Source organism: Trypanosoma cruzi, genomic scaffold (assembly GCF_000209065.1).
Source record: "Trypanosoma cruzi strain CL Brener 1047053516407 genomic scaffold, whole genome shotgun sequence".
Lineage (NCBI taxonomy): Eukaryota > Euglenozoa > Kinetoplastea > Trypanosomatida > Trypanosomatidae > Trypanosoma > Trypanosoma cruzi.
Window position 1 is genome coordinate 7452 of NW_001849139.1, and position 10540 is coordinate 17991.

A 10540-nucleotide genomic window follows, 5' to 3' on the forward strand; every position below is an offset into this window, starting at 1 on the left:
CACGCTGATAAAGAACCAAGGAAGCACCGTGTACGATGACGGAGATGTGGCTTAATTATTATTTTTTCATTAATTATTATCTACGCCTCTTGGCCGCCTTGCATGTGTATTCACGTGTCTCTTGCAGTTCCTGCCTGTTTACCCACGATTTTTAAATTAAAAAAGAAGAGATGTGGGTAATGCAGTTTCTGTGGGAGAAAGGAAGCATCATGCGGAAAGAGCGGATTAAAAGACATGATTTGGCTTCACCATTCTTTATTTTTGTTTGTTTGTTTCTCCCTCTCAGTTTAAGGCTGCGCGCGTGTAGGCGGTGTGCCCGTTTTTCCCACCAGCATCTTTTCTTTTCCCTATTCACACTGGCGGCAAAACGGCCGTGGGAACAAAAGGAAGGAAAATGAAGGGGGAGAAACGTGTCGTTGTGAAATTGAATATTAATTTGTTAAACCTGTGCCATTACAATGGGGAAAATTTATTATTTTTTTTTTTTTTTACAATTTCTTTTACTCTGAAAAATGTGGGAAGAATGTGCGTCACGATGAGGCTGAGCAGATGGTAAAGTGCATTAATTAACTGCGCTGTTTTTTTAACGATTGTTGAATTATTAATTTGTTAGAGGGTGTGCTGAATTTGTTGTGGTTTTTTTCTTTTTTTTTTCTTTTTTGTTGTGTGTGTGTGTTTTATTTTATTTTTTTTCATTCACCGTTCTCGCTTTTGCCGCTCTTAACGCGGAGGTGTCTGACGGATGTGAAGCCCCCCAAATACTGCCCGCCTCGTCAGTTCAGAAAGATTCCGGTTATTACAACATGTGAATTATTTATTATTTTTTTTTTTTGGTTTGGTTTTTGACTTGTGTATGGGCGTTGGATCCGTCCTCTCTGAAGTGTGGGGGGATGCCGGGCGGCGCAGTAAGCCAAACTGTCACCTTCCATCGGTTTTTTTTGTGATATTTCTTTGAATATTTAACGCGGCCTCATCCAGGCACGGATAACCATTTTTTTTTTGTTGTTAATTTTTCTGCAATGTAGTCTATGAGCGTCTTTAGGGGAAGGGGTGTTTTATAGGACGAGGTGGGGCTTCGTCTTTGCTTTTGGTGTGGAACGGTTGGCCACTCTAATATGCGCATGTATATTTGTGTGCGTGTATTGTCCTTCCTTTTTCTTTCTTTTTGTTTGGGGTTTTGAGGTGGGGCATTTTCTTTACTTCTTCTATGTGGGCTGGTTTCCCTGCTGCGTGATCCGCCTTGACGTGGAGGGGAGTTGCGGCGTGCTGTTGGACCCTCCACCTCCTCCAAAGAAAACATACATATATATATATGCGTATAAAATACAGGCGCGTATTCTGTGCGGTGGAACTGTCTGTGGATGCATGCAGGCGACAAGGGAGGCTGCGTCTCTACCGTGTCCTTCTTCAAAGGGGAAACCGCTTTCCATGACGCTCCTGGCGGGGAATAGTGGCGGGGGAAGTTCGAGGTGCCTTTCGACATCTTCGTAATGATTTGCTAAAGACGAGGAAGGTGGATCACAAGCTTCTTTTGGTGTGAGAACGGGCTGCCGCTATTCAGACCTACGCCGAGAACATGTACTGGTTGCATTCCCGAGATGAGGTTTCGAGGGAAATGATGCATCATTCCCTTGAGCAGCATTGTCAGCGCATTAGGGAGATGGAGCGGTGTAATGCCGCGGGAAATGCGGCAATAGAAACGCCAGTGGTGACCGAATTCAAGTCATCGGTGTACCATGTGCATCCGGACTGCCACGGGAGGATTGAACAGATGCCGTTGACGCACAACCGTGGAATTTTGAGAGCGCGTGGACAATGTGGATCCGATGTTGGCGGTCCCCAACAGAAGTTTTGTGTCCGTCGCTACAAGGCCTTATTTCCACGGGGTTGGGAATTGCACCAGCCTCCGCGTGCGAGTGTATGTTGACCTTTTTTGCTGCGTTATTAGGCCTTGGGGTGCTGTTGTTGTCTTCTTTGCCTTTCTGCTTGCGTCTGTGTGGATTGCCTGGCGAACACGCACCGCTGTTGAAGCGGAGGGGAATGAAGGCGGTATTTGGCCTGAGAAGGGTCCTGGTGCGTCTTTTTTGTGGCGAGCGGGACGGTGGTGAGCTTCACGACGCGGAGGTGTTCGACGCCGTTGTTGGCTTCGCAGTTGTTGCCGTTGTGCCGCTGTTGTATACATCTTTGCGAGCGTTGGCAGGGAGGCGCAGGGCATAGGTTGCGCGGACGGCCCAGTCGTTCTCAGATATTTCTGCGGACGCCAAGGCCGTTGTTGTTGAGGAGTCGACCTGCTCGCCGTTCCTCCCGACTTCATGGTCAGTTTTGTCTGCATGGATTATTATCGACGCAGAGCGAGCCGCAGATGTGGAATTCGCAAAATTATTTTCCACGGAAGTGGTGTGTGCGTACGTGGATGGGGTCTTCCGGGGTCTTATGCGAACACGCTGTAGGCGCCGCATGTTTCACGTGTGTGTTTTTCTTGCGCGCACCGCAGTTGGAGCGGATGCTGTTGTTCGTCTGGCGAGCAGTGAGGGTACTGGTTGCTGTGGTGTTTCTACCGCTGCTGTCGAAGTGGCGGTGAGTCTGTCGGCTCCAAGCCTGTTTTGCCTGCGTCATGGTGCGTTGCTGCGGAGGGAGCGTCGACTCCATGACGCTGTGTCTCGCTATCTAGGCCCGGGTGTTTACTGGGACAGCCGTCGGAGGTCCCCTGAATTGTCAGACCGCGTTTGGCGTGCGATGGCGCGAAAGGGTTTTGCCACAATGCGGTGTTGTCGTTGTGTGACGGGTGTGCGTCGACCAAATTGCTCTGGGCCAAGGAACGGGCCCGCCGAGTATTTTTTGCTCGGTGATCTGGTAAGAAGCAGGCACCACGTGAGGTCCACACTATTCGGGGGAAATAGGTGCTGCGGATACCAAAGGGAAACCGGAGCATGAACCCTTCTGCATGATGTCTTTGCTGCGTCCTCTGGCTGGCTTTGTGATGCGCACGGGCGAAACATTCATTGTGGTGTTTGCCGTGGCATCATCTGCCGGTGACCCGCAGTATTCGGCGTTTTGTTACACTGAGACGACGCTGACGTTATTGGGCCTACTGCTTTTTCTCTTTTCTCTCCCGTTGGGCCGTGGATCTCTCACCGCAGCAACACCATGAACGTTGTGCAGCCATGCTTTGAGCGGTTTGCTTATATAAAACCGCCCTCTTGGTGTGCACCTGTCCCCTATATATATGTATGTGCGTTTATGTGCATAAAAGGAGGGAGGCAAGAGGGGTGGGAGGGGAGGTAAAGGAAGAGAGAGGGATCCCCGACGCGCATGGATGCGCCTAACCCAACTTCTTGGGAATCCGAGGGGAGATGGGACCGGACCTGAGCGTGCAGTGCGGAGTTGGATGCGTTTGCATGTGGCCGGGGAAGAGGCCGCGGGGGCGCCTAAATGAGGAAGGAGAGAATTGAAGGAATCTAAAAAGAGGTGTGGTGGCGTCGAAGGGTTTGCGGGGACTCTGGTGTCTGTGTTCCCGTGCGTGTTCCACATCATGCACTTTTTTCTTCGACTCATCTCTCAGCCGAGATGCAGCCACGGCACGGGAGTCGCTCACATGGGCCACGCGTTTCCCGGGAACTATTTCAAGGCAGCACCTTTCTTCGACCATGAGTTTGGGGACATTGAGGGAGCTGCACGGCTTGGCGACAAGCAGAAGCTTCTTTTCTACGCTCTGCGGCGGCAGGGCGAGCATGGTCCATGCGCGGGCGCGGCGCCGTCCATATGGTGGACGCGTAAGCGCATGAAGCGCGATGCATGGAACCAACTGGGCGAAATGTCTGTATATGAGGCGATGGTAAATTTTGTGAGGTTACTTGGGGGTGTTTAGGGTGAAGTCAACTGGGTGGAGAATTGCAAAGCTCTGGAGAACAACATCTTACATGCGGCGGACAAGTGGCAGCACACATGCCCCAGGAGAGGAGGACACGTGGTACGATGATGTGCGTGCCCGCCGGGAGCCCGCCGTGGAGACTGCAGGGCATTTGGCATCGCAGGTCGTTCGGTCGCGACGTGAGGCGCATCAACCGCGATTGCCGACGGCTGGAAAACAAACGAGGGAATGTGTTGCTGCGCGTCTGGCGCTCCCCACCCATCAAAGCACCAGCGGGCAACGCGGGCTTTCCTCAAGGCAGCGTCGACGCCTCGAGGGAGACCCGTCGCAAGGAGGAGTGATACCCTGCCGCCGTCGCCACCGTTCTCCTGTCCGCCCACTAAATTGACGGAAGTGGCGTTGGGAAGCCCTCGGCTGCCTTCCCCATCCCCCGGAAGGCGCGGAATGGGCTGGGCGGGATGGCTCGGTCGTTCCGAGCGAGCGAGAGGGAGAGGGGGGGAGAATGAAACGCCCCTTTGCGGAGTGCATGGCCGCGATTGGGGCGTCGCTGTTCGCGTTTCCTTTGTTTCTCTTTCAATTAATTGGCGCTGCCCTGCTCCTTGTGCCCCCGTTTGGGCAAATGTGTCTTTGGCCCGGACCGAGCGTGCCCTGAATGGTGCCCATGGGCTTTTTGGATGCGCTCTTTTATGGTGTTCCCTCTCTTTCGCCCCTCTCCCACGACTATTTCCCCCTCAGCCTCATTTGCGTTTCTTTTTTTTCTCACGTCCAGTTGTGTTCGTACCGTGGCCCGATGGCGGGTGCACTGTAACGTCACGCCAACGTCCACGTCCACAAGGAACCACGAAAATATGAAGCGCGTGGTTGGCGTCTTTGCGGAGGGTGTGGCTGCAGGACTTTCTGACCCGACGAGTGTGGGGCGCGTTGGTTGTGGGAAAGCGGTGGTTCCGTTCCCATGTTATGCCGAAACAATTTTGCTTCATGCGCCTTCTTTGTTTGGGCGGCGCAAAGCCCGCACGATGCTGATTGGAGGCGACGGAATGCGTCCGCTGGCGGGGGTGGGGCCCCAACATCTCTCGGGGGACGGGTTTAACGCAGAAGAATGAAATTTGACGGCCAACGAGATGAGGAAGCCTGCGCTTCACGCAATAGAAAAGGTTCCGTGGGGGCCCGAATGCACCACGTGGAGATGTTTTTCTTTCCTCTCCCACTTCGCCCACACAATGGCATGAACCCTTCTCCCGTGTCCGCCAATACAATTACTAAATAAGTGACAAGCCGCATGCATTATAAATTTTCGACGCAGAAGCCAAAGAGACGGTGATACCAGGGCGACTCGCCCACTCATGACCTCCTCGGGATCGCCGAACCACACCGACAGCATGCAGCTCACGAAACGCACAACATTGTTGTTGTGCACGGTGTTATTCTATTTTTACGTTTGCGTGGGGTTTCCTATTGAATGCCGCTCTTTTGGTAAAAAGAAATATGCGACCGTCTGTCGCCACCAATTTCGGTGCTAAAAGTCGGACACGATGCATGAATACCCATTTTGTGTGTGTAGGCGATGTTCCTCCATGTCGTTCCTTCCGGATTGTCTTTTGTTCCGCTCTCTGCGTGGGTGCGCCAATCTGCTCTCCACCGAAGCGTCTGATTTATTGCCGCTGTTTCTGTTTTCCTCCTTCACTTCTTGAACACACACAAAGAAGGAAAACAAGCGCGAATCGCTACTGTGAGATTGTAAGGCTCTGAAAGGACCAACACACACACCGCCCACACACACATATTTATATGCTCTCACGTGTTGTTGCAGTCATGGCACCCCGCACACACAACTGTCGCCGCGTGACCGGATCCAGCGGAAGGAGGAGGGAAGGAAAGAAGAGTGAGCCGCAGAGGCCCAACATGTCCCGGCGTGTGTTTGCTTCTGTTGTGCTTTTCATTGTGATGATGTGCTGCAGCAGTGAAGCCACTTACGGCAAGGAGGGCAATTCAAGGAATGGAATCATCTTTGAAGGAGGGAATTCGTTTAATGATCCAGAGACTGAAAATTTGGTACAGGCGTTTGACTCGTTCCGTGCACCTTCTCTTGCTTACGTCAATGGTGTCGTTGTGGCCACCGTTGAAGCGCACTACACAAACTCCACGGATAACAAATCGTGTGTCAGTCTTGCTGCAAGGTCGATGGAAAGCAATGGAGGGGAGTGGACAAATGGAACTGCCATCGTGTTTGATCATTACGACGTGAAAATTGACCGCCTGTTGAGTCCAACAACCTTTGTGGATGAAAGAGATGGTGCAACAAATGCTCTTGTCGGGGGTTATGGCACGTCAACGACTCCATTGAAGGAGGTGACTGGTGATGGTAAATATTGGGTGCCCAGGATAGCGGCTGGTAGTTTGATTCCGTATGACGATGACGATGAGAAAAAGAAGGAGTTTAAGTGGAACAAGGTTGCAAGCACGTCAGGAGTTCCACATGACCTTTGGGAGAGTGAACGCACAAACCCCAAACGCTTCAAACAATTTCTGGGTGGTGGTGGCGCAGGCATTAGGATGGAGGATGATGATCGCTACGTGCTGCCTATTCAAGCCTTGAAGGATGATGGAAAGGTTGTTTCGTTGGTTATCCTCGCCAAAAAAACTTCTTATGGCTGGGAGTTTTCAAATGGTACGAGCCATGAGGGATGCATCCAGCCTGCGGTTCTTGAATGGAAGGAAAAAGAGCTTATAATGATGACGTCGTGTGATGACGGCAGCCGCAGGGTTTACAGGTCAAGCACCATGGGGAATTTGTGGACGGAGGAATACGACACTCTTTCACGCGTGTGGGGCAACTCACGTACACGTGTGGGGCACGGCGCGCAGGGTGGCTTCGTCAGCGCGATGATCGATGGACAGAAAGTCATCCTCGTCAGTCGGCCGGTATATTCTGAGAAGGATAAAAAAGAAACGGGCCGACTTCACTTGTGGCTGACGGACATGCAGCGAATTTATGATGTCGGGCCGATATCCGCTGTGGGTGAGAACGTCTCCGCCAGCACTCTGCTGTACGCCACGGTCGAAGCGCAGCCATTGAAAGAGGAAGAACCGAAGGAAGAGAAGAAACTGTACTGCTCGTACGAGGTCGCTGCTGCAGAGGACGGTAAGTACAACATTGCTTTTGTGGACTTGACGGAGAAGTTGGAGGACATGAGGAAGGTGTTGGCTGCATGGAAGGAAAAGGACGCGCAAATTGCGAAGGAGTACCGCTGCGGGAATGAAAAGAATAATTGGCGCAGTGGCTGTGATGCTCGTGAACTCACCAAGGGGCTGGTTGGCCTCTTATCCAACAAGTCAACTAAGAACACATGGAGTGACGAGTACCTCTGCGTGAATGCAACCGTTCACGGGGAAGTGGAAAGTACTCCTGATGGTGGATTGACGTTCAAAGGACCCGGAGCAGGGGCGGTGTGGCCTGTTGGCGACATGGGGCAGACTGTGCCGTACCACTTTGCGAACGACAAGTTTACTCTTGTGGCGACGGTGTCCATCGATAAGGCTCCGGAGACAGGCAGCAGCTCCATCCCTTTGATGGGTGTGAGGATGAACGATGCACAAGGCACGGTGCTTTTTGGTCTGTCGTACACCCACGAAAAGAAGTGGAGGATAATCTTCAACGGCAGTTTCCGGGAGCCGGCGCATTATGAGAATGTCGAATGGGAAGCAAACAAGAAATACCATGTGGCACTGCAAATGGATTGTGATGATGGGTTGTTTGTGTACGTGAATGGAAAGAGGATATACGACCGCGAATACGATTATGAAGATGAGGATTACGAGGGCTATAAGAGCTTTTCTCACAAGTTACGAAAACTGTTGAGCTCCCACAGCATCTCGCACTTTTACATTGGCGGGGACAACAAGAGCAACTCGGGCAACATTCATGTGACGGTGAGCAACGTCCTGCTGTACAACCGCTTATTGCAAGATGATGAGCTCAACCCACTAATGAAGACGAAGGCAGTCGCTGCTTCAGAGGCGGAGGTGTCGGCCCCGGAAGGTGCGCCTCAAAACAGTCATTTGGGACAAGCTTCTGAAAAAGACACCACACCATCACCACAAAATCAAGGATTATCACCGGAAAAATCAAAAAATGAAAAGTATTCAGCAGGTTCCGGGCAGACAACTTCTGCTGATTTCACTGGCTTGTACACCTCAGCCGCCGAGGGGGAAGTGGAAGAAGTGGCATCCAGCAGTGTTGGCTCGGCGTCCTCATTGACTCCAACAGCGGGAGAAGGCAGTCCTCAAAAAGCACCTGAAACCGATTTCCCTGCCACTGAGGATCACTTTGAACGTGAACAGGAGCACTCGTCTCTCAGCGTGGTTCGGCCGATGACGGAGCAGGCTGAAGAGGCGGTTGTCGCCACTCCGCAGAGGAAAACCACTGAAGATCGGCCGCAGCACAGCACTCTATCTGATGCTTCAGAGGACATGGAAGAGTCGTCGTCCCATTCCGCCACGCTCACCAGCGACGAACAAACCGTTGAACCCGAGGAGAGGAAGGACACAAATCCCCACACTGCCGTGGGTGCGAGCAGCGGCCCCGACTCATCCCACAGCACTGAGGTGGCGTCCGTGGACGGTGCCACAGCCGCCCATGAGCCCAGCACAGACCCGGCAACTGCTCAAGGCCATGATGAAGTGTTGGATGGTGGTGATGCCGCAAAGGATTATTTGCGCACAATGCCTGGGGAAACCAAGATCCCATCGGAGTCCAACGCCACACCGCTCTCGGACCATGACATTTTGCTTGAGCACGGGCATTTGAGCGATTTGGCGTCCATGGCTCTAATTGGTGACAGCAGCGTGCATGGGTGTGTGTCCCGGGTGTTGTTGCTGCTGCTTCTGGGGCTGTGGGGCACCGCGGCTCTCTGCTGAGGCGTGAGGAAGGAGTGTAATTGCGGCTTTTCGTGGAACAACAACTGTGCAGCTCCCCAGCACTACTCACTCAACTTTCTCAAGGATACTTCTTTTTTTTTTTGCTTTTTTTTCTTACTTTTCTGTTCTTTTTTTTTTTTTTTTTTTTTTTTTGCGTCTCTTAAGTTTTTTTTCTTTTAATTTTTTTTCCTGTTTTTCCGTTTTCTTTGTTTATTTTTCTTTTTTCTTTTTTTTTTTCCTTTTTTTGTTTTTTCATTTTTTATTGTTTTTTGTTGTTTTTTCTTTTTTTTCTGTTTTCTTTTTATTGCTGGTGCTCTGCTGAAGTAATCAGCATTCCTGTTGGTGTGTTTTTCCCCAAAAAAAACGGTCGCTTGCTTAAACACCGTCACGAGTGACGTGCTTCCCCCTTTTTTGTTTGCTTTTTTTGCCCACACGCGGTGCCGGCCTCGTTGCTGTGCGTCCCACGGACTGCACAAGAGGAGGAGTGGAGGAGCAGGCCGGATGCCGCATGGAATGTGAGGGATGTTGTGTGGGCTGGTGGGAGAGTACAATTCCTTTTTTTATTTGTGTGCGGGCAGTATGTATAAACTCAAGAACACGGTTGTATTGTGCTGCGTGGCACACGAAATGACATATCTGCCGAGTCAATTGTTTTTTGTTTTGTTTTCTTTTCTTTTTTGCTTCTTTTTTCTTTCGGTAAATCACTACAGTCTCTTTTCCGTCTGTGCCGTGTGTCCCATGTCACTTTTTGTTGCCGTGTCCCGTTGAGTGTCCCACTGCTGGCTGTGCTGCTGAAATGCCTCCATTCTTCTCTTTCTTTCCTGCTAGAGGCACCGATGGTCCGCGACGACGATTGTTTGTGCACTCCTTTACGTTGGCACGAGGGTGACTGGGCGCCTGCCTACTGAGTGCACTCGGAGGGGAGCGGGTGGTGTGCGCCGTGCCTCACCGTGAGTGCGGAACACTAATCCGCCACGACCCGCCGTGGGGCGGAGGGAAGTGAGGGACCGCGCCGTGGACTTGGATGCGCCCCGTCCCTCTCGTTGCGGCCGTGTGTGTGTGTGTGTGCTCTGGATGCCCAAACTCATTTGCCCCGCAAATGGGACGGCAGAAGGATGTGTTTACGTGAAGGCGCCAATGCCACGTGAAGCAAACTGTGTCTGTGGCACACACGCAAACAGGAAAGCGAAAGGAAGAATTATTTGTCTGGGCTGCTGGCCGGAAACCAAATTTTTCCATACAAATAAAATACGACTGGAAGGAAGAATGATTAAATGGAGAGGCAGTGGGTTCGCCTAATCCTCGTTGTTTGCTCCGCATATGGATATATTTATATTTTCCGGTGGCCCCACTCCCGTGACACGCTGAACGCTCTATCCAGATTGGATGCATGTATATTTATAGCTTACGAAGCGGTGGACCTTGAGGTCCTGCAACCACAGGACCCCGCCGCAAAGGTGGGAGTCAAGAGAGGGGGCGGGTGGTACGGCAAAAACAAAAATAAAAACATTTGTCTTGGTGTTATCAGTTCTTTGGTTGCTTCCATCGCGGTCTTCTAAAGGAACTCGAAGCGATAGGAAGGAATAGTACGGAAATATGCCTTTGTTTCATTGGAAGCTTGTGAGGAGGATGTTCATGAGGTAAGCTGGCGACTCTAGCTTATATGTATCCTGGTAAAACGGAGGTGTTTCTTCGCAATTCTTTGCTGTGTTATGAATTTTGTCTGACTGCGATTGAGGGAATCAGGGAACT

The 10540-nt window shown here is 51.4% G+C and overlaps 1 protein-coding gene and 2 pseudogenes across 1 annotated transcript, besides 11 other annotated features; all 3 read left to right on the forward strand.

Moving 5' to 3' along the window:
- Positions 1-8953: a sequence feature (areas not merged during assembly with more than two copies in the genome that could not be assigned to a particular haplotype).
- Positions 52-80: a sequence feature (AT_rich).
- Positions 465-491: a sequence feature (AT_rich).
- Positions 637-661: a microsatellite.
- Positions 809-832: a sequence feature (AT_rich).
- Positions 1226-1894, forward strand: Tc00.1047053507753.3 (annotated as a pseudogene).
- Tc00.1047053507753.6 lies at positions 3577-4068 on the forward strand (annotated as a pseudogene).
- Positions 5660-8788, forward strand: Tc00.1047053507753.10 (trans-sialidase, putative; the record flags this gene model as incomplete). Its single annotated transcript, XM_802340.1, has 1 exon — positions 5660-8788. The coding sequence occupies one exon, from the start codon at positions 5660-5662 to the stop codon at positions 8786-8788; it is 3129 nt and encodes a 1042-aa protein (XP_807433.1).
- Positions 8907-9091: a sequence feature (T-rich).
- Positions 8954-9691: a sequence feature (haploid, Esmeraldo-like haplotype).
- Positions 9437-9482: a sequence feature (T-rich).
- Positions 9692-10540: part of a sequence feature (areas not merged during assembly with more than two copies in the genome that could not be assigned to a particular haplotype) that runs on past the window's edge.
- Positions 10179-10394: a mobile genetic element.
- Positions 10401-10540: part of a mobile genetic element that runs on past the window's edge.